General features: G+C 50.4%; 1 protein-coding gene across 1 annotated transcript in view; it reads right to left on the minus strand.

Annotated features, from left to right (window-relative positions):
* PARD6G (par-6 family cell polarity regulator gamma) overlaps positions 1 to 24,224 on the minus strand; it is a 107,343-nt gene extending 83,119 nt beyond the window's left edge. The window contains exon 1 of the mRNA XM_060118678.1: positions 24,068 to 24,224. Coding sequence (XP_059974661.1) covers positions 24,068 to 24,139 — 72 coding nt within the window. The 5' untranslated portion in view covers positions 24,140 to 24,224. The remainder of the gene's footprint in view (positions 1 to 24,067) is intronic.
* Positions 24,225 to 24,520: the final 296 nt, after the last annotated feature.

Here is a 24,520-nt window from a genome sequence, read left to right on the forward strand (position 1 = left end):
TGGAACCATATGAGCAACAAAATCAATAAAGTATACTGGACTATAACTCAGCATACAAAATAAATGTTCATGTGTCCAGAATGACATAATAAATGGTGAATAAATAAATGGGGGAGAAGAGACAGATCTCCCATGCAGAAGAACACCAAATAATTTATGTAGATACACCAACTTCAAGGAAATAGAACATAACTCCTTAAGAGTAGGCTGCACACACAGTTCATTCCAAAGAATACAGTGTGGAAAGGGAGAGAAAGAATAACTTTAAGTGGAGAAATCTGGCAAACATTCTCAGCCAGGTCATCAAGGTCAATATCAATAGTGATAAGCCATGTTGACAGCATGTACTCTTTTTTTTTTTTTTTTTTTTTTTGCTGTACGCGGGCCTCTCACTGCTGTGGCCTCTCCCGTTGCGGAGCACAGGCTCCGGACACACAGGCTCCGCGGCCATGGCTCGCGGGCCCAGCCGCTCCGCGGCATGTGGGATCTTCCGGGATAGGGGCACGAACCCGTGTCCCCTGCATCGGCAGGCGGACTCTCAACCACTGCGCCACCAGGGAAGCCCAACAGCATGTACTCTTGATACGATGTGATGAAAATGGCACTTTACCTCTATGGTCTTCCTCCCCAAACCCTATAATCTCAGTATAATAATGAGAAACACAACAGGCAAATCCCAACTGAAGGATAATCCACAAAGTATCTGACCATTACTCCTTCAAACTGCTGAGGTCGTTGCTTGAGCTGCTAAAACAAAATACCATAGACTGGGTAGTTTAAACGACAAATATTTTTTCCTCACAGTTCTGGAGGCTGGGAAGTCCAGAATCAAGGTGCTGGCAGATTCAGTATCTGGTGAGAGCTCTCTTCCTGATTTGCTGATGGCCGCCTTCTTGCTGTGTGTCCTCACATGATGGAGAGCTCATGCATCTTTTCCTCTTTTTATAAGGACATTAATTCCATCATGAGGCTTCTACCCTGATAACCTAATCTAAAGCTAATTACCTCCCAAAGGCCTAATACCTCGAAATACCTACAGTCAAATTGGGGATTAGGGCTTCAACATATGAACTGAATTCAACATTCAATTCATAGAGGTAATAAAAAACAATTAAAGTCAGAGAAATTGTCATGGTCAAGAGGAGCCTAAGGAGACATCACACAAATATGATGTGGTATCCTGTACAGGATTTTGAAACATTAGGCTAAAAAGAATACTGGGTGAGAACTAAGGAAAAATAAAGTATGTATTTCATTTAAATGTATCAATATTTACAGATTATAACAAATGTACCATTAGATTTTATTTTATTAGCATTAGACATTAATAACAGAGGAAACTAGATGTGGCACATATATGGAAACTCTCTGTACTATCTTTGCAACTTTTCTGTAAATCTAAAGCTGTCCTAAAATTAAAAGTTAATTCTTTAGAAGTATGACAAGGGAATACTACTAATAACTGTTGTCTCAACAAATTTGATAACCAAGATGAAAAGGACAAATTGCTAGAAATACACAGATTACCAAAACTGACTCAAGAATAGACAATCTGATTAAACTTATTGTAAGGTATTTATTTACTTTTCAAAGTGCCCACAAAGAAAATCCGATGCCCATAGGGCTTCACTGGAGAATTCTAGTAAACATTTACAAAAATAATACCAATCCTTCACAAATCTTCTAAAAAGTAAAAGAGGAAGGAACATTTTCCAACTTATTCTATGAAGTCAGTATTACCCTGGCAAAGCCAGAAAAAGACATTACAGGAAAAGAAAACAACAAATCAATATCCACTGTGAATAGAAACACAGAAATTCTCAACAAAATACTAGCAAGCTATATCCAGCAAAGGACTGTATAAAAAGGACAATACATCATGACCAGTGAGATTTATCACAGGAACACAAGGTCAGTTTAACACCTAAAAATCAATGTAGTACATAATAGTAATAAAGAGCAAAGCCACGTGATCATCTCAATAGATGCAGAAAGAGCATTTGACAAAATCTAACACCTTTTAATGATCTAAAATACTCAAGGAATTAGGAATATAAGGGGACTTCTCCACCCTGATAGAGGGCATCCAAGAAAACTCATAGGTAACCTCTGGAAATTAATAAAGGAGACCTCAACTAAAATTAGAGTCAGGAATGACCTGTAGAGGGAGCGCTCACACATTCTCACTCACCATCATTCGCATGCCCTGAACTTCATGTGTTTGCCCCACAGGAAGAAGCATACCTTGCACTCCCAGACAGGAAGTGACTACATCACTATCCGAAAGGAAGAATTTCTCCTTGCTCAGCAACAGTTCAGCCAATGAGAAACATCACAGCTCGACCAAGGAGAAGCCATCACCATCCTGAACTCCTTCCTTCCTCCAATGAACTTTCATTTAGAACAACCCCTGCAGCTTCCCCATTTTCCCCATAAAAGCAGACTCCCTTTGTTCTCTGGACATGCCTGTGGTTTGCCATAGACTGCATGTCTCAAATTGCAATTTTTTTTGCTGTTCCCAAGCAAACCCTATTTGTTGGTAAGATAACTGATTGTTTTAGGTTAACACCTCATACTTAACGGTTAAAGACAGAATGATTTCACCCTGAGATGAGGAACAAGAAAAGAATTTCCACTTTCACATCTACTAGTTAACACTGTTCTACAGGTTCTACCAAGGGCGCTTAGGGAAGACAATAAAAGACATCCAGATTGGAAAGGAGGAATTAAAAATACGTCTGTCCCCGTCTGATATGTTCTTACATGTAGAAAGTCCTAAGGAATCTGGAAGAATTAATTATTAGACTTAATAGATGAGTTCAGCATGGTTGCAGGATACAGTATCAACACACAAATATAAATTTATTTCTGTACACTAGCAAGGAACAATCTGAAAATGAAATTAACAAAATTTCACTTACAATAGCATCAAAAAGGATTAAAGTATTTAGGAATAAATCTAACAAAAGAAGTGAAAGACTTGTATGCTGAAAACTACAGAATAGTGTACAGAATACTGCTGAAAAATTAAAGAAGACCTAAATAGTGTGAGCACATATATGGACATGTAAAAAGGACAAAACAAAACAGCTTTTAATTCATAAAGTAAGACGACTGGGAATATTAGTCATCTTGCTCTTCATTTCCAACACATTAACAACAATTCCCTGATGAGTTCCCATTTTGTCAAATATTTTTCTCAAAGTTATCGGCAGATGTCTCCAGGGAGCAGATGGCTACCTATGGCATGAAAGGAAGCGGGGAGGGAAGGAAAAAAGATATTCAATGCTTATGAAGTGCAAGGCTTAATACTGTTAAGATGGCAATAATCCCCAACTTGACTGCAAATTCATTTCAAGCCCTATCAAAATCCTAGCTGCCCTTTTGCAGTAATTGGCAAGCTGTTCCTAAAATTTATATGGAAATGCAAGGGATCCAGAAAATCCAAAAGATGCCTGAAAAAGAAGAACAGGGAGGACTCAACACTTCTTAATTTCAAAAGTTACAGACTAATGCTGGCAAAGAAGTAGACATATAATCAATATTATAGAATTGGGAGTCAAGGAAAATAACCCTTATATTTGTGATCAATTGATTTTCGACAAGAATGCTAAGGCAATTCAGTAGTGGAAGAGAACAGTCTTTTCAACAAATGGTGCTGAGGCAATCTGATACTCACAGGCAAAGCAATGAAGTTGGACTCCTACCTCATATCAGATACAGCTAAACTAAAACTGGATCACAGACGTAAATGTGAGAGCTAAAATTATAAAACTCTTAGAAGAATACATAGGATTAAATTTATTACTTCACTTAGGCAATGATTTCTTTGATATGACACTAAAAGCATAAGCAACAAAAGAATAAATTAGATAAATTGGCCTTCATCAAAACTGAAAATGTTGTGCATCAACAAAGTGAAAAGATAATCTACAGACTGGGAGGAAAATGCTGCAAATCATATATAATGTACTTGTACCAAAAATATATAAAGACCCCTTAAAACTCAACAATGAAAAGACAAAACAACCCTATTAAAATGGGCAAAGGACTTGAACAGACATTCCTCCAAAGAAGATATACACATAGCCAATAAACACATGAAAAGATGCTCAACATCATTAGTCATTAGGAAAATGCAAATCAAAACTGTAATAAGCCACCATTTCATCCACTATGATGACTACAATCAAAGAGACAGACGACAGGGACTTCCCTGGCGGTCCAGTGGTTAAGACTCCACGTTTCCACTGCAGGGGGCATGTGTTAGATCCCTGGTCAGGGAACTAAGATCCCACATGCCATGAGGTGCAGCCAGAAAAAAAAAAAAAAAAGAGCTAGATGATGATGTGCTGGTAGAATATGAAGGAGTCTGAACTCTCTCATACATTTCTGGTAGGAATATAAAATATGTGCCTGTTTTGGTAATCAGCTTGGCTCCTAAAAATGTTGAACAAAGAGTTGCCATGTGGCCCAAGAAATTTCACCCCCAGGTATGTACCCAAGATTAACGAACACATAAAAACTTGCACATGAATGTTCACAGCAGCATTGTTCACAATAGCCAAAGAGTGAAAACTATCCAAATGTCCATCAACTGATGAATGGATAAACAAAAAGTGGTATATACCCTTACTGGTGAATATTACTCAGCCATAATAAGGAATGAAGTATGATAAATGCTGCAACAAATTTGAACCTTGAAAACATTATGGTTAATGAAAGTCATCAGACACGTAGACCATATACTGTATGATTCTATTTATATGAAATGTACAGAATAGGCAAATTCATAAAGAAGGTAGACTAGTGGTTTCTAGGGACTAGAAGTAGAAAGGAATTGAGAACGGCTGCTAATCGGCAGGGGGTTTCTTTTTGGGGTGAAGAAAATGTTCTAAAATTAGATAATGGTAATGATTGCACAACTCTGTGAAAATACTAAAAACTACTGAATTTATACTTTAAAGGTATGAATTTTATTTCATACAAATTACAGCATATAGAGCTGTTTTTGTAACTTTCACTTCAAAGAATAATTTTTTTAAACCGCCAACTGAAGGCTTATTGGCAGTTACGTTAAGAAATACGGAAGGGCTTCCCTGGTGGCGCAGTGGTTGAGAGTCCGCCTGCCGATGCAGGGGATACGGGTTCGTGCCCCGGTCTGGGAAGATCCCACATGCCGTGGAGCGGCCAGGCCCGTGAGCCATGGCTGCTGAGCCTGCGCGTCCGGGGCCTGTGCTCCACTACGGGAGAGGCCACAACAGTGAGAGGCCCGCGAACCACAAAAAAAAAAAAAAAAAAAAAAGAAATACGGAAACCCCGGAAGACGGCGGTGGACTGGCTGGTGCACACGGAGGCTCTGCTTGTGCCCCAGGAAATCCCAAGAGACCAAGGGTCCAAGCATCAGCTGCCAGCACACCTCAGTTTAGAAGATGAAGACTTACAAAGAACTCAGGGAAGCCCGCCCCCTGCCCCGCCGCCATTACTGCTGGCCCTTGCAGAGGAGAACAGGATGTGAGACTTCGTCCAGGCTGGTAGGGCAAGCTTTTCCAGTTCGAATTGGTCCAACAGAGTAGAACTGGTAGGGAAGACAGAGGGCGGGCACTCTGAACAGGGCAGAACTTGCCTCCTTCACACGCCCATCTCCACCCTGACCCCAAACTGCAAAAGGCCCTCAATCCCTCTCATCCAAGTTAGAAGCTAAAACTTCATATGAATGATGTTTTTGGAGCCACAAGGCTCTGGCAATACAAATGTATTTTCATCATTCAGTGTCACGTGACTCCAAGGTCAGTTTATTACCATTACCATAATTCTCTCTTACTTTCCAGGTTAAAAATATTAAAAATGTAAAATTTTCTTTTTCTTGATACCTAAGGAGTTCTCTCTACAGTTATCCACATGTTTAAACAAATCCCTTTGGTATGGAAACATATTTAATTCAGAGCGTGAAAGGCTCATTTGGTGTGCACTGCAAGTCTTGTTAGCTGTCTTCACGCCCACAATTAAATCATAAGCTTCCCCAGTGGAGGTGCACTTCCAAGCTCCTATGCTGAGGGTCTCAGAGAGAGAGATTTGCCCAAAGCCATAGAGCTACTTGATTCCAGGCTGGAAATAAACCCCATTTCCTGACTCTGGTCCTGTGTTCCACCTGCTGCCACTTCAAGCCAACCAAAAAGTTCATTCTTTTTACAACTGAAATCATGGTCCCAGGTTTCACCTTAAACTCACTTAGCTACTATTCACTTCAAAACTCTAAAATGGCACATCTTTGATAATTAAGATGCAGCTCTGGCTTAATACCATTCCCAAAGAAACTGAGTCTGAGTAAAAGCAGCCGCCATCCTCCTGTGGTCTAACGTCAAAGGCAAGGGTAGGAGAATTATAAATGGTACTGTCTTCTCACCTAGGTCCTTTCCCACCGTTGTCTTTCTAACTAGGGACAGCTCCTAGGGCCTGAACCCCACGTGATGTCCCTCGACGGCCCCAGGGGGGGCCAACCAATCACCGTTTCCATCACTTGGGGAAAGGCCGTGGGAGGTAAAGGTACACCCGTGGCTGTGTCTCTAACAACTATCTGGGGGCAGGAAATGCACCACACTACTGTTACTTTCAAGCTGCCCCCTCCTAGATGTAGGCAGCTAAAACCCAGAGGCGAAGGTGCTCTTGGTCACTCTTTGCCACAGTGTCTGAGTCAGCCACCCCCAAGCCCCAGCTCACCTCCCCTTTCAGGTTGGCTTTCACAAAAAGGGGGAATTGAACTTTCAGGACAAAGGTCTATAACTCTCAAGTTCTATCCTTCTTCATCATTTCCTTAAGGTACTCTGCTGTTCTTAAGAAAGCATCCTTTCCTCTCCTGCATGCAACTCACGGTAATCTTCGCCTCAGAGGCAGTCAGCAAAGCCGACCGCATGTGCCTGTGAACACCGTCACTCTGGAGAAACCCGCAAGATTCATGCTGGACCGAAAAAGAGGCGGACACGCCAGGGCGGGTGTCTGGTATGACACTTGACGTGCCGCCGGAACCCAGGGCTCACTGTCCTGCGGCCGTTCCAGTGCTGCCTGGGCCGGGAGGGACAGCTGACTGAGAGAGCTCTGCGCTGGGGGAGAGGACGCTCCTCCAGGCTTCTCCAGCGTGTGTGCTTTTAAACAATTAGGATTACACAGTTTGGTACATTTATCTTTATGGTTTGCATGGGATAGAACCATACAGCCCAAAATTCAAAAGGAATCCCAGCCACCCAGTGTCCCCTCCACAGGAACCGATGACTTCACTTGTATGTGCCTTCAAAAGGCGTCTCCTGCATGTGAAAGCAGTCTCTGTGACTTGTGTCCATGTGCCCTCTGTTCTAAACAGTACTGTACCGTATGCACTGCTCTACTGTACACATTTTCCACTTATCTGCTGTACTTGAAAAACATTCTTTTACTGAATGCTGAGGTCCTACGAGGTAGGCATCTCAAACTTGCACGTCAGCTGGCTGCTGGCTTGTAAGGTGCCCACAAGGTGCCCACAGGGATGTGATGAGGTATTGTCAGACTCACCAGGCAAGGCCAGAGGAGCCAGGCACTAAGGAGGAGTCTTTACCTGTTGAAATCTGCTTAGTAACTGAGTCACTTATAAGCTACCCCCCGAACCCCAAGCAGCCACAAACTTCCAATTACCATATGAGCGGGAGCAGGAAACTGCCACCAGAACACAAACCCATGAGCGCAGGGTCTGGTTGCTGCAGCCTACCACGGTCCCTGGTATATAGTAGGCGCTCAAATCTTTATTGAATTAATGAAATAAACCTGTGTCAACCAGTTTCAAAATAAAACTCTATAAGCTGACATTACGGGAGAAAACAGGAATGCAGCAGATGTGAGCACGGAGTCACGAAGCAGGCCCCGCGCCTCACGCTAGCCCTGCCGCATCCCAGCAACCTGAAGCTGAATGCCAGCCCGCCCCTGCCCACCATGTGTCAGCCCAAAAGTGAAGACATCTTCACCAGCAAAGGCACTGTTTCAATGCATATTTGCAAAGGGGTGTGACCTGGCAGGTGTAACACACTCTGGCTGTGCCTTTGCTTCAGAGGGCACAGCTCAACATCAAGTGCCAGTTTTAGGCCACAGAGGCTCAGTGGGTCTCAGACCCAGTGGCTGCCTGAAGCTGTACCCTCTGCTAGAGACCACGCGGTGGGCACCCTGCACCTGCGGCAGGAAGGTAGACCCTGAGCCTCCAGGCCGCTCCTACCACTGCCCACCCCACACCCTCCCTGCAGCAGAACTGACCCTAGAAAGAGGAGAACATCCGAGAAGCATCGTTTGCTTTTGCTGCTCCCTTTCACAAGAGAGGCCCCAGGAACCACCAGGACACTTTTACAAAAGTGTCGTTTCATGTGACATGTGTCTCTTCATTCACGTGAACTCACTCCTCCAAACTACCAAGGAGGAACTTTTTTTTGATGTGGACCATTTTTAAAGTCTTTATTGAATTTGTTACAATATTGCTTCTGTCTTATGTTTTGGTTTTTTTGGCCTCGAGGTGTGAGGGATCTTAGCTCCCCGACCAGAGATAGAACCCGCACCCCCTGCACTGGAAGGCGAAGTCTTAACCACTGGACCGCCAGGGAAGTACCCCAAGGAGGAACTTATTCATTGAAAAAATATTTTCATGAGCTGGACTTTATAGCTGCAAAAAGAAAAATATGGTCTCCATTTTATCCCCACTGAGCCTGGCATAGAGCAGGCACTCAAAGTACATCCGCCGAGTGGACAGCTAGTAATAAGGCATGGCCCCTGCTCTCAGTCACGCAGAGAATATCCACGGAGAGGTTCCCAGAAGCAGGTACGACCCCTCACACTGGGGCACGTGAGTGAACAAAGCAGAAAAAATGTCTGCCCTCATGAGACTTACATACCAGTGGGGAGGACAGACAGCAAACAGTACAAATAGTGAATAAGCAGATCCTAGAGTGTGTGAGGAAGTGGTGAGCGCCACGGGGAGGAGGAGAGAATGGTAAGGAGATGGGCTGATGGAAGCCACGTGTTTTCCATAACCTGCCGGAAGCTACATGGGAGCACAGACCATGGCAGCTCAAAGGCCTGCTGGATCCCTTCCACAGGGCCTGGACAGGTCGCCCCGGCGCTACAGCTCTCTGGGCTTCAGTTACCCCATCTGTAGGATGGGGCTACCGTAAGGTTTTATGCACACAGAGCAGGTTAGCTGCTTCTGACCACTGTAACAATTTAACCATTACTGTGAAAGCAGTACTTTCCTTGAAAAATCTTCAGGGCTAGACTCTTCCCAGTGATCCCGAGACTCTGCCCTAATCTTGAGGGACCAAGGAGGATGCTAGATGCTAAATCTTCTCATTCCAATACCCACTGACTGCTCCCTGGCAGGGGCCTGGGGCTGAAGCATCCAGGATTCCTCGGCTCATTTTCCTATTGTAAAATGTTGTGTTTCTCTTAAGATACTCCTGAGGGTTATCCAGGGGGCTACTATGTTCTTCCACACACGAACGACCCCTTATAAGTAAAGTCTGTCTTACAGCGCAGACTTAAAACGACGCACACACGTTACCCAGCCTTCTGAGCAGCTCAATGCAGGAAGCGACCCAGCCCAGCACTCTGGACCCTGCGGTAGAGGCTCCGCCCCCAGGCGACCCCACCCCGAGGCACCACCCCATACCGAGGCCACCCCCCCCCCCCCGCCCCAGCCTCTTAGGTGAGAGCAATCACAGGAAGTCATCAGAAGCACAGGTAGATTCTGATGGAAAATCTTCATCAAAATATGGTGAAAAACGGAAACTGTAAAAGCTCGTCAGACAGATGAAGCACATGCGCAGGATGAAATACGATGAAGCCAACAGAAGTGCTGTTTTAGCGCTCAAGGAAGCCTTTACAATATGGAAAGTGAAAGAAAACACAACCCATCGGAAAATCCACAATGTGATCCCAATCAGGTTGAAAATGACTTGGGTGCAACACAGAACAAAGCAGCAAGGCCCCACCCCAGGCCTGGGACTCCTGCCTAAGCCAAGAGCCCAGGGAGCTGTGTACACCCGGCCCACCTTTGGCCAGTGAAGCCAGGCTCTCTGGGCTGGGCCCAGACACAGGGAATCAGAATCTGCATTCTAACAAGATTCCCAGTAATCCAGGTGCACACTAAAGTCTCAAAAGCAGTGTCATAAACATCCCAGTAAGCATCTTGCCAGTAACCACTATGGGCTACTTTTTAGTACTCATTCATTCACTCAACAAGATTTCACTGAATGCCCAGTATGGGCCAGGCCCTGCGCCAGTGATGAGCGTCTTCGTGAGGCTGATGGTTTAGCTTGAGAGCCCAGCACTGAGACGTTGAACAGTAATCACATGTGCAAATGTGTAACGACAAACTGAGAAACGTAAACGAAGAAGCCGCATGACACAGGCCCTGGTTTAAATTGTGTGCATGAGGAAAGCAACAAACAGATGGATGGAGAAGGGCTGCAGCACATCACCCACACGTGGCCCGAAGGAGCTCCCAACAGCCCAGGCACCGGTGGGGGGCAGGCCCTCACTGTGTGCACCAAGAGGCTGCCAGGGCGGCCCTGTGGGCTGTGACCTCCTATGTCCTGCTTTTCGTCGGGGTGGGTCCTGGAGTCACAATCAACATGACATTCCAACCTTAAAAGATCTCAGGAGCGTACATTCATAGGGTAAATGCCAGCACCTCGGGACCATTTCAGGACGGGGCCAAGGAACATGTGTACACAAGCATGCCATGTGGAAAACTGCGGAGAGACCTCCCTTTATGGGATGATCAGGCGGCACAGGTCGTCGTCCTAACGAGGTATCTGTCAGGGCGTGGGACCTGCCAAGGGACGACCTCCTGGGCTGACACGCTGGGACAGTTTAAAATCGGGCCACAGACCTGTGAGTCAGATGGGGTGGAGCCGGCAGCGGAGCCTGGCCCCTTGCTGTGCCCCGTCCACCCACCTCAATCCACAGCAATGATGGCGCAGCTGTCAGCACCTGCAGAACTGCTCAGACAAGCACCGATTCCTGCACGAGGCTGCCAGACAGCTGCTGGGGCCTGAGAACCCACTGCGCTTGTGGTCACCTCTATGAGCCCCACGTGTGCTCCAGACAGGTGGGCACACACTCCTCTGCTCACGAATGCGTGACTGGCACCCGTGGACCCAGTGCTGCTAAATGTAGCGGTGGGGCAGGGCTGAGAATAGAGGCCAGAGAGATTTAGGAATATGGCCTTGGTGCCTGCCTGGCAGGGGTTTCCACTGTGGTAGAGAAGGTGTGGTGGGCGCCAAGCTTTGCGTGCACGCTCTACGTGACCCTAACAGCGAGCCCGAGGTGTCACTGTTCCCATTTTACAGACCAGGAGACTGAGGCCTGGAAGGATTCTATAACAGTGCACGGGTACAAGGCTAGTAAATGAAGGAACTGAGGCTAATACAGGGGAGAATTTAGACAAGACCTAAAGAGCGCCCATGGTGCGGGTGAGAATTCCAAGGGACAGGGACGCCCTACGTGGGAAGGGACAGCACCCAGACCAGCTGAGAGCGTGGACAAAGGGGGGCCATGGTGGGGCTAGCAGCATGAACCAGAGCCGGGCTGCTCTAGAAGCTGGGGGTAGACGTGCAGGGAGACCCTGGTGTTGAGGTGGGGCTGGCGGACTGGAAGGTCCACCTGGGCCAGAGCGTGGAGGCAAATGCCAGCTTCTCATGTGTCTTTGCCTTCATAGAACTTTCCTGGAACAGAAATCCACTCAGGCAGAGGACTGGGACCCCAGCCTGAGTAGGGAAGCAAGGTCACATTCGGACACGAGCTCAGGATGCACGGAAAAGAGTCAGTGTCCAGGGAGGGCACAGGCTGAGGCGGGATGCTGCCTGGGTCAGGGGGGTAGCTTATCACACAAAAGGCAGAGTCACCGAGAGGCAGGCTCTGGACCAGTGTACTAGGTCCAAATTCCTGACTCACCTTGACTGGCTGGGGGACTCGATAATTTCAACTTCTCCAAGCCTACTTCCTCCTTTGTAAAAGAGGGACAAAGTATATTGCTCACAGGGTCGTTGTGAGAACCGAATCCACAACCACGTGCTGTTCTGAGCGAGATGCCAGCAGACAGCAGCTATTCACCAGCTTGCGCCCGGAGCTCTTGCTCCTCTTGGCCAAGCACGCGTGGAGAAGGTGCACAAGTTTTGCACTGAGCTAGGCCTTCCACACGCATTCCCAGGGCTGTATTGAGCCCTTCTCAAAGAGCCAGACCTGCCAGCATCATAACGTGAGACCTTTTGCCGGCGTGGGTTTATAAAAGACAGAGCAGGAAGCTCGTGGGCCCCCAATGGCAGCGTTCCCTCCTTCAGCTGAGCCACCTTCCTAACTTCTGAATACGAGTCACGGCTGCCATAGGCCCTGTCCCTTCCGTCACTGGCAGGCAGTTATTTTTCAGGGCATTTTTCACAATGAAACCACCTTTTGATAACTCTGTGAGAGAAAAGCTGTGCTCAGGAGTGTGACCCTAATCCCGATCTCTGGATGGGGACTCAGAGCTAAGCTGAGCAGGCGCTGCCCACCCCCAGCCTTGCAATCCAAGGGGCCTCCACTGAGTCACATGTCCCGTGTGCTAGGTACCTGGGAGGTCACCGCTAACACTGACCACAGTTGCAAGAGCCTCTGCAGTGCTACAGAGGAAAAGGCCCTCCCTATACCCTCCCCATCTCCCTCCAATCAGACTGTACACGGGCCAGAGCTCATGGGGCTGCCTAGGAGAGGGGATTTCACAGGGTGCAGGACGGATATTTAAGAAGCAGTGCAGCCCTGAGCTGGTGTCCAGGAGGTGCTGGGGAGGAAGGTGGAGTGACACATGCTGTGACTTCAGAGCACGTCTCGACCAGGTAGGTGCTGTCTATTTTCCATGAGGTGGATAATGAGAACTAGATGGGAAGCAGGATGGCATAGCAACTGAGGGTTTAAGATCTGATGTTGCCACTTGGCTGGGGCCTTGGCTGGGAGAGTTAACAGCCTGGTCAAGACCCCAGGTCCTCCCCTCTACAGCCCATGCATAAGGTGTCATGAGCATCAAGGAAAACATCTGTGACGAGTACCCCGCAGAAGGGCTGGCAGGAAGCTGGTACACAGCTGATGCTCCAAGAAAGGAAGCTGCAACCATGAGACGCCACTGAAACTGACGAGAGAAGGTCACGCCTGCCCAGACTCTCCTCCAGGTGAGGTGACCTGGGTGGCAACTGCTCCCACCAGTCTGGACCTAGCTCCTAGGGCAGGGAGGGAGCCCAGAGACTGTGTGCTCCCCAGAAACTCGCTCCAGGAAGGACTGCAGGGCAACCCCGATAGCACACGCTTGCTCACTCTCAAGGGCTGGTCCCTGCTGATCCTTGGCCTGGCGGTGACCAGAGTCTGTGACCCTCCACCGGGTGGGCTGAGAGGAGGCACCATTGATCAGCAGTGCGGTCGCATTCCTGGGAAACTGCTCCCAGTTCGGGGGCGCGGCGCACAGGACCGGTGACTCCGAGCTCCAGACGAGCAGGGACGAAGCTGCTCCAGGGCATCTCCTCTCCGGAGAACCCTCGACATGCTGCTTCCCACAAGAGCGTCCAGACATACGGGCTTCTGCATCCCCTTCCAGGCCAAAGGAGCACGTTCTTGTGAAATCTGGGCGCCCTGCTCATCCTGCACCTGTAGCTGCTGCCAGGAGCCAGGGGCCACCTCCTCCTCTGTGTGAAGGACCTTCCTGCAGGCAGAGTAGTTTGCTTTGCCCCATAGCAGCAGCCCGTTATTATTCCAGGCCAGCGAGGGAAGTAAGGGCAGGGCTTGTGGGTGGGGAAGCAGTCGCTCAGGCCCCCAAGCGTGGAAAACAGGACACGAACATTACTTTAGTCTCCCAATTCCTCTAGCATAGCTGACCACATAAAGACAGCCACTTAATGGACCTCACAGTTCTCTTCCACAGCCCTTAACCAGGGACCCCAGGTGGACCACAGCAACACACCCCCAAAGGAGGCCCTCGGGGGGACTTTCTGCCCCTGTGCATCAGTGCCCCACATCCTGTCTCGGAAGCAAAGGCACAGAGAGATCTGCTCTATAGACTGACGGACACACAATCCAGCTTTCGACAGGCACACTCACGCCATGAAACAGAAAATAAACAAGCCGGATCACTAGGCAGGACTTTTAGGGAGAGCGAAGAAATTCCCGAAGGCAAAGGGTGCAGTTCACCAACATCCTCAGGTGTGCGAGTGGTGAGCTGCAGGGCGACACAGGGACACCCCTAGGTGAAGGCCACATGAAGCTCCTGGCTCCACAGCCCGCCACGGTCAAGGCCGCCGTGGGGGGTCTTCGTTCCGCGTGGGAAACTCAGACAGTTTTCAAAAGGACAACTGTGCACTGTCACGAAAGAGACCGTGGCAGAGGTAGAGAACAAGAGTACGGACACCAAGGGGGGAAGTGGCGGGGGCGGTGGTGGGATGAACTGGCAGATTGGGATTGACATGTACACACTGATGTGTATGAAACAGGTGACTAACAAGAACCTGCTGTATAAAAAATAAATAAAATAAAATTCAAGAAAAAAAAGAGACTGTGGCGTGAGCTATCCTGGACCCGTTGAGCAGCACCAGGCCCATCCTTGCTCATGTCGTGTCTCAGTTTCTCCCCGAGCACCTGGCCCACCAGAAAGGCCCACACAAGGTAATACGGGGTAGAGCGGGGCAGGGGAAGGCAGGACAGCAACAGCTCAAACTGCAGAATTAAATGAAGGACCGGGCCGGGGGGGCTTCCCTGGCAGGCCCGTGGGCAGGACTCCACGCTCCCGACGCAGGGCGCCCGGGTTCCATCCCTGGTCGGGGAACTAGATCCCGCGTGCGTGCCGCATCTCAGAGTCTGCATGCCGCATCTCAGAGTCTGCATGCTGTAACTAAAGATCCCGCGCGCTGCAACTAAGACCTGGCGCAACCCAAATAAATAAATACATAAATAGTTTTTAAAATAAATAAATACAGGAAGGACTAGGAAGGCCCTTCAATTCTGTAAGACTAATTCCTGATTTGTTTGGATTCAGTAATCAACAACTAATTAATAAGCTGTGGCTCAAGGCCTTCAGGAACTCCTTAACCCTCAGAACCCTACAACAGCTGCCCCACCCAAATCCACCCAAGTCCAGGGCTGGAGCCCGCACAGCTGACACTCCAGAAGAGCCACAGTGGGCTGTGCGCTAGCCTGACCAGGGCCTCCACCAGCCGGCCCCCAGCAGCATCGAGAATGGCTAGTGAAATTCACAAGCACGCTGAAGGAGCTCACAGGAGGCTTTGGCCACCTGGACTTCCAGCACACAGACGGATGCAAAAGAATACTTTTTTTTAAACATCTTTATTGGAGTATAATTGCTTTACAATGGTGTGTTAGTTTCTGCTTTATAACAAAGTGAATCAGCTATACGTATACATATATCCCCATATCTCCTCCCTCTTGCGTCTCCCTCCCACCCTCCCTATCCCACCCCTCTAGGTGGTCACAAAGCACCGAGCTGATCTCCCTGTGCTATGTGGCTGCTTCCCACTAGCTATCTGTTTTACGTTTGGTAGTGTATATATGTCCATGCCACTCTCTCGCTTCGTCCCAGCTTACCCTTCCCCCTCCCCATGTCCCCAAGTCCATTCTCTACATCTGCGTCTATTCCTGTCCTGCCCCTAGGTTCTTCATGACCATTTTTTTTTTTTTGGATTCCATATATATGTGTTAGCATACGGTGTTTGTTTTTCTCTTTCTGACTTACTTCACTCTGTATGACAGACTCTAGGTCCATCCACCTCACTACAAATAACTTAAGTTCGTTTCTTTTTATGGCTGAGTAAAATTCCACTGTATATATGTGTCACACCTTCTGCACAAAGGAATACTTTGAATCCATAAAAAACAGATCTCTGGATGCACACAACACGGATGGACCCCGCGGACACAGACTGCATTGTGACATAGCGCCTGAGAACCGGCACGCTCATCTCTGGTGACAGAGACCCTGATGGTGGTTACAATGGGGATGGGTGCTGACTGTATAGGGCACGAAGGAACTTCCTGAATGCCGAAATGCTCCACACTGTGATGTGCACAGTGCTCACCGGGTGTGCAAACATGTAAAATTTCATCAAGCCACACGCCTGAGATTACTGTACTGTCTCACACACCGCACTCCACACAGGAGAGATTCCCTGGTGCGAGGTGGGGCTGGAACAGTTTCCTGAAAAGGCAGCTGTTTCAGCCTTGAGGCATGGCAGAGCTTCCTGCTTAAGTGTAGGAGAGGATCAGGTTGCAGAAGGTCAGACCGTGGACCCGGGGAGGGTGACAAACTAAGAATTTAACAGGGATGGGCCACGCAGGAGGCTCTGGGTGCTTTTCACACTCTTTAAGCGGCAAAAGCTTTTTTCACTTTCCTCAAGTAAAGTGCTACACATGTACCCCAAAATACAGAGCACATGCTCTGGCTGGGGATGCTGAGAGGAGCCCACCCCCGTGGTCTCCTCTGCCAGCAAGCATCTTTGCAGAGCCCCAGAGGAACAGTCTTGGGGAGTCGGAGAGATGGATGGCGGGGTGCGGGACACATATCCCTGGACCCCAGGAACCTGAGAAGCAGTGAATTTAGGGGACAGAGAAAGGAGGCAGCAAAGGTAACTGCTGTCCCAGCTGTAACAGTGAGTGCCCTGTCCTGCTCCCCCTATCCTATGGGTAACACAGGGCTGCCCAGGCGGCTCTGGCGGAGGAAGCAGGTAGGGCCAATGGGGTTTACAAGGAAGAGGGGTGAGCACCGCTCGTGGAGATGCACAGGAGCTGGCTCTGACGAGGTGCCCCGAGCTGGGCCCCTGCAGCTCTCAGCCTACAATTTAGCACTAAGGAAATAAGGAGACACTAACCACAGCAGCAATGTCCACGTGGACTTTTACATCAGCTTCCTTTGCACTTCCAAACTTTCTCGTCTTTGTTCAGCTCATCTTCTACCCCATTCTTTCCCTTCCCCTCCGTGGCACTAGCAGGCAGGGGACAAGGCCCCTGACCCCTCTCAGAGATGCCCTGGGAATAAGTCAATTGGTGAATCCAGCGTTGGTCACCTTCCTCAAAAAGCAGTTCTTTTTGAAAGTACCCTGACAGACCACTTCTGCACTAGCAGCTATCAGGAAAATCATCTGATTTCAACTCAACTAATATTTATTGGGTACCTACTGCATGCAAAGCACTGCTTGTCACATTTTAGCCACTGAATTTTTTCCTTGCAGCGTGCTACTGAGAAAGGCAGCACAGGGGGAGAGCTAGAGTCCCCAGATGCGTAGAAGTGGGGACCAGAGCCCAGCTGCTTCTGGAAGCAAGGAGGGCGGAAGATGCTCTGACTCGTCTCAAAGCGACCCGCGCAGGCGCCGCTGCTGCTGACGCCAGAGAAGACAAGAGCAGGTCCTGGGTGCCCGAGCACCATGACTGGTCTTGCTGTGTGGGCAAGATGGCCAGGATGCACCGGAAACCTCTGGTCTCAAGATGTGAAACTGTGGATTTGGTGACACTTTGGATATCAGAATGAAGGACCCCCGCATCCACCCACTCCGATATGCCCATCAGCGACTGATCCTTCATTGGATCCTACGTTTTTAAGGTGGGGATACTGGCTGTCTTGGTTACCCTTGTACCCCACACCTGTCACACTGTAGTTGCTCAATAAATGAATACATCCATGGATGACAGGCTTTTAAGAATGACTACTGAACACTGGACTCCCCTCAAGGCCACACGGCTAGAAGCTGCTCCCGGGATGGAAGAAAAGTAGAACTTCCTCCCCCAAAGCACTAGGCCTAACCCTTCCAAACTCCAGATCCAGAAAGCCCGAGAGGGGCTGGCTCATTCTACACGGGGTGAGCTGTGAGCACCTGCGTCAGTATCCGGACCTGGACTTGAGGGCTTGTCAGAGGGGCAGGAGCAGCAGCCCTCCTCCAACGGGGCCACAGACCGTTCAGGGCAAAGGTCACGGGGTCTCGAGCCCAACTGCCTGGGCTCTCTGACCTGGGCCAGCTTAGTGGAACCACCTTGGTTTTTCAGCGTTCTCTTGTGTAACGGAGGTTATAACAGAACCGATCTGGCAAGGTTGTGATGGGGATTAATGAATTATTATTTGTAATGTATTTAGAATATATATGTATGTGGTTAACCAAATGTTAAGAAATACTTCTGAATGCAACCTATACCCAGAGGGCAGTGTCCAGCCTGGACCATCTCTACACCCCCAGTGCGTTCAGGGCAGCCTCAGAGGAGGGCTACAGGGTGTGTGTTTGGGCTAGAAAGGGGCACAGCACCTTGCATTGCTCCCCAGGTTCACAGCTGAGGAGAAATCTGCCGAGAGGAAGTGGGGAGCCTATAAACATGGAAACAGCCAGTTGACCAAATGCAACTCCCAGACCCCTGAGGCCCCTTTCACAGATGCCTCTGCCCTAGTCATTCCAAGCTCCTTCCTTGCTTGCCTCTAAAAGTCCAGGAGGCCCCTTCATGGGAAAGGGGCAGGATGCCTCTCTGTTTTCGCCGATTCAGGATATGATTCACAAACATTTGAGCTTCTAACACCTAGAAGCAACCTTGAACGGCTGCATCCCCCAGGCCCTGACACTCCTTTCCTTCCCTAAAGTTGGAAGAGCCCTCTATCTATCCGAAATGTCATGGGTCCTAGGAAAGGGCTTGAACCCCTGCTAACTGGGGTGCCCCTAGGAAGGCCCATAGGGCTTTCTGCTGCTCACGGGTCACAGACCCACAGGAGGTGGGCAGCAACACCATCCATGCCCACCAGACCGACACTCCCCACCTGGGTCCCTGATGAGAGCCTCCTCTAGATGCGACTTCCCAAATCAAGTTACCGAACCTGTTTAAACACAGACATGCACAGATACAACAAAACCGGAATCTTAAAAGGGTGTAGCCAAACACACAGGTGAGTCAAACTGTGTCAGGCGGTTCTCAACTGGCCCACAGGAGGCAAGTGCCCAGCCACCCCATGGGGAGGGCCTGGCCCAGGCTCCAGCCCCCAGATGGAAGGGCATGGCCAGGCAGCCAACAACCTCAGCAGAGACAAGATCTGGGACCACGGGGAACACTGTCACCTAGCACCATCTGCACTGATTGGAAAACCTCCTGTGGACAAGCAGCTCCATGCAGTAGAAAAATAAGAACCCTAACCAACAAAAAGAGAAGGGTGGAAAGAAACAGGCAGCTAAAAATAGACATACAAAGAGCTAACAAGTATAAGAATTTTCTATTCACTAATAACCCAAGAATACAAATTAAATGGGGTAGTGTTTCACTTATCTAAATGGGAAAGAATAAGAAAATACCCAGTACTGGAGGGAGAGAGAGGGCTAGACATGAAACAAGGTATACACATTTACAGAAGAGACTTTCTGGAAGGAAATTCAGCAATATGTACTCAAAGCCTTAAAAATGTGCATACTTTTCACTTAGTAATTTCACTTCTAGGAATCTGTCCTAAAGAAATAATAAAAGTTCTGCATTGAATTAAGGGAATCAGTATTCTCTGTATACTTTTTATGATATACATTCTATATGTACTCTTTATATAAAGATTTAAATGCAAAGTTGTTATTCACAGCATTGTTTATTCTAGGAAAAAACTGGAAATAACCCAATTTAATTATGGTTTACACATAAGATGGAATACTACGTAGTCATTTCAAAAATATGTTTTCTAAAATTATTAATGACATGAGAAAACACTTAACACGTCACTGTTAAGTTCAAGGTGGAAACTTGAAGGCTACAGAATAATATACCTATAAAATATGACTCTGATTCTGTAAAACAAAGACATCTACATGTACGCATGCATATAAAGGGTCAGAAGGACATGTGACCACACTCTGGATGTGAGAATTATCCCCTTGCGTCTGTTATGGTTTCTACATTTTCTACAGTGATAATGTATTTGTCTAGAATGCAGAAAAGTCTCCAACATTATCTAAACCAAGCAGCCAAAACTAGATTAAAACCTTTAGAGGTGTTATTCTCCCCTCACACAATGAACACAACAAGTCATGGGGGTGTAAACACAGTCCTGGGTTCCTGTCACCAGCACCGTGACAAAGGCCATAAGATGAGAGAAACACGGGGAAGGGGTCAGAGGATGCAGAAAGCTTGGCCTGGTGAAGACATCAGATGGGCCTTGCAGGAAAGGGTCGTCAGGATAGGGCAGATTCTTCGAGAAAACATTTCAGGTGGGGGGAAAGCCACATAAACGGGGCCCAGAGGCTGAAGAGAACACGGATGAGGCCTGAGGGGTAAGGAAACTGGGACAACACGGGCCTCATTTAACACAGGGGCCTCCAGCCAGAGGGTGAGGGCTCCGTGAACAGCAACTTGCGGACACGGGTAGCTGTGTTCCTCTAGGCTTTTCAGGCATGTGGCTCACAATGGCCCCGGGCAGCCTTTTGCCTTCTCCTCAAACAAGTCATCCCAATTACTCTGCCCCTGTAGACCACCCCCCCCAGCACTGGCCTTCCTGCTCCCCCTCTGATGGGCCAAGACTTGCTCCCCTCGGCCTGAAACATGCTCCCTCAGACAGCTGCACAGCCCCTCCCCACTGCAGGTCTTACAGGGAGAGAGGAAAAAGTCAGAGTGAGTGTGAAATGGCGGCCCCATTAACCAAAACTGGGGAATCAGAAGTGCGTGCACCTAGAGGGGTGGGATAGGGAAGGTGGGAGGGAGACACAGAGGGAGGGGATATGGGGATATATGTATACATACAGCTGATTCACTTTGTTATAAGGCAGAAACTAACACACCATTGTAAAGCAATTATACTCCAATAAAGATGTTAAAAAAAAAAAAGAAGTGCTGAGAAATGCAGCTGGTGGGGAGAGAAATAGACGCATCACAGGTATTAAAACAGAAATACTGGGCTTCCCTGGTGGTGCAGTGGTTGGGAGTCCGCCTGCCGATGCAGGGGACGCGGGTTCGTGCCCCGGTCTGGGAGGATCCCACGTGCTGCGGAGCGGCTGGGCCTGTGGGCCATGGCTGCTGGGCCTGCGTGTCTGGAGCCTGTGCTCCACAACGGGAGAGGCCACAACAGTGAGAGGCCCACGTACAGAAAAAAAAAAAAAAAAAAAAAAAAAAACAGAAATGCTGGGGAAGAGCCGGGGCTATACGATGGGGAAGACCCACCAGGTCAAGACAATGTCTCTGTCTCCAAGGCTTTGGGAATTGACCAGCTGTGGCAGGTGGCTAAGGCCAAAAATTCTGAGAGGATCAGATTTTCAGAGCTGATATCCTGAAATGCCACAGAATCCTGATCTGCAGTGCTTAACTCTTACAATTGTGGGTGCTCTGTGTTTAAAAGTACTTCACATTCATTACCTCATTTGATCCTGGGAGGCTAGCGGAATAGGTTCAACGACCATTTTACAGATGAAATAACTAAGGCTCAGAAAAGTTAAATAACTTGCCTGAAAACTCCAAAGGGTAGGTGGCAGAACCAGCTGGACTCAGCTCCCGGGCACCACTTTCTCCACATACAAACCCAGGTGTTACGGTGCTACCTTTAGATGGTAGAAAGACATCACTGTCGTAATGTTTGGCCTCCCATATTTTGACATCAGCATCTGGACTAAGGCTCTCTGTAGAGATGGACTCCATGCACGTATTCACTACCAAGTGGGTGGGTGGGAGGGCGTGTACAGACAGATGAGCCACGTGGACCCTCTGGACAAACAGTAAGGCAAGCCCCCTCTTCCAAAAGGGCGGGGGTCGGTCGTGGTGGTGTGTGTGTAACCAGCCAGCCCAGCAGGGCCCAGGCTGGTGTGGCCTGCCAGGGGTGCTCCCAAATCCAACCAAAACTCTCGCTCTGCCGCTCACCCCCGGTGGAGCAGTCAATGCATCTGAACTTGAACCCAGGCTTGGGCCATGCGGCAAGCATTCACTGGGGAGTCAAGAAGGTGGGGCAGGGCTTCCCTGGTGGCGCAGTGGTTGGGAGTCCGCCTGCCGATGCAGGGGACACGGGTTCGTGCCCCGGTCCGGGAGGATCCCGCATGCCGCGGAGCGGCTGGGCCCGTGAGCCATGGCCGCAGAGCCTGTGCTCCGCAATGGGAGAGGCCACAGCGGTGAGAGGCCCGCGTACCGCAAAAAAAAAAAAAAAAAAAAGAAGGTGGGGCAGCCTGAGGCAACCCGCTGGGCCCCCCGAACGCCACAGCCCACAGTTCCCCAGGAGAGGCAAAGGCAGACGCCTATTCTCCAGTCCCCAGGGGTCCTCAGTGTCCACAGTGCAGAACTGCAAGATAAGGCCTGGTGAGGGCATTTCCTCCAGGGCTGTCCCTCTGGACGGACCCTCCGGAGTTGAATCTGGTCAGGCAGCTGCAAGCCGCCTGTGGCTACTGAGCACAGGGAATGTGGCCAGTGAGACTCAGGAACAGCATGTGATGTTAATCACTTAGAACCAAACTGCCACCGTGAAAGGGCAGCAGGAGGTACCCTTGCGATCGAAGTGGTCTGTGTTGTGACCGTGCTAGGTCTCAGGAATGAGCACACGACAAAAGTGTGTGACCCCAAAACACCCAGTGAACAAGTCTGATGAAGTCCTGGACATGACATTGTGATACAAGATGTTACTTTTGGGGAAGCCTCTGTATTCTTTTTCACAACTGCCTGTTAATCTATGATGATCTCAAAATAAACAATTAAAACGAAACACCACACGGGCTCAGTGGCTATTGCAGGGGACAATGAGCTCCACAAAGCCACCTTCCCACTGAGTTGAAGAAACGTCAATTATTTGGGGCTCCCACTCACGCCTGTCGGTTCTTCTCCCCCACGCAACTCACAGCGGGCACTTCTGATTCCGGGGTGTAGGTACTCTGGGGCTAAAAGCGGGGAGGAGTGTGGGGCGAGGGTCCCAGAATTAGCACACGGGGTAGTTAGAGATGAGGGGTTCCTAAAAAGACTGTCCAACAAGATGGTGATGAAATGCCGCAACTCACTGCAGTGGGGTTCCCGCAGAGAATCCCCCATCCTCGGAGGAAGCCCTGGACTCCTACGCCAAAGCACCCCCCTTGGCCGGCAGGGGCAGCCCAGACAGGGGGCCGCCGGGTTCGTCTTCCCAGAGACCGGACCGGGGCACACACGCCCCGCGACCCAAGCGTGCGCAGAGTTGGAGGTCAGAGCCCACCCTCGGGTCCGGCCCCCTCCCACCAACCACTCAGTTGCCTCCGCCTTGCTTGACCGAGGCGGGGGGCGCGCAGAGAACGGGCGAGAGCCGGATCCCAGGCAGCGGTAAGCTGGGCCCCCTCCCTCCAGGACCCTGAACAACTGCAACTCCTCCTCTGCCGCGGGGTCCACCACTGAGACCCTCGCAGACAAAAGCGTCTGCCGCGAAGTAGCCGCCCCCGCAAAGGGCAGAAGCGCCAGATCCTATCAGCCAATTACCCAAACGCGCACAGCAACCCGCAAGTTCGGGCACGCTGGGGCCGGGGCGCGGGCAGCGGGAGGGGCCGCCGGCCCGGCGCGCCCGGGCAATCTGGGCCTGGGGCGAGCCGGGAGGCTGAGGGACTGGTACAGAGGGCCGGGCCGGGGGCTGGGGGTCCGGTCCGGGGATCGGGGACCGGCTGCCCGTCTCCCCTCACCGGTTCCGAGACTCCTCCGCAATGAAGGAGGCGGCGCGGCGAGGGCCCTCCCCTGGCCCGGGCCCCCAAGGCCCCTCCACGGCCCCGAGTCCGAGCAGCCCCCGGGTCGCCCCGGAAATGTCGCCCCTCCACCGTGCGGCGCGCCGGGTCGCCGCCAGCTTGTGGAACAAAAGAGCCGCTCTCGCGAAGGGTCAGGCGGCCGCGCGGCCCTCCGAGCGCCGGGGCTCCAGCTGAACCCTATCGGGCTGCCGGGCTTTGTGCGCGCGCAGGGGCGGGAAGGATCGCGGGACCCCTGCACATCCCACGGACGGCGCCGCGTTCCAAAGTTGGCGCCGGCCCGTCTCGCACCTCTCAGTCCCCTTCGGGGTGCCCATTCATTCGCGGGGGTGGGGGGCGCAGACCGCCGGCCCCCGGCTCACCTTGCTCTTGACTTCCACCGCGCTGCAGTCGTAGAAGCGCAGGGTCTGAGACTTGTGGAAACTCCGGTTCATGGTTCCGGCCCCGCTTAGCCTCGTCTTCGCCCTCGCTCCTCGCTACGGGGGCTGCAGAAGGACCCTGGGTGCAATACCCGCCGCCGCGGCCCCGACCCCGGCCCGCGCTCGCTCGGCCGCGGGGCAGCTCGAGTGCAGCGGCCCGAGCTGGGCTGGCCGCGCGCCTTAGGCACTCCAGGGGCCGCGCGCGGGAGGAGCAGGGGAAGCCGGCGCGCGCCGCCCCGAGGACCCGCCCCCCGAGTCCCTAGAACCTACGTCCCGCCCCGAGCCCAGAGTATCCGCCACCAATCCCCGCCCCGCGCCCAGAGCATCCGCCGCCAATCCCCGCCCCGTACCCAGAGGACCCGGCCCCACGCCCCGCCCCGCGCGCCGACGACCTGC

Source organism: Mesoplodon densirostris, chromosome 15 (assembly GCF_025265405.1).
Source record: "Mesoplodon densirostris isolate mMesDen1 chromosome 15, mMesDen1 primary haplotype, whole genome shotgun sequence".
NCBI classification, from domain to species: Eukaryota; Metazoa; Chordata; class Mammalia; order Artiodactyla; family Ziphiidae; genus Mesoplodon; species Mesoplodon densirostris.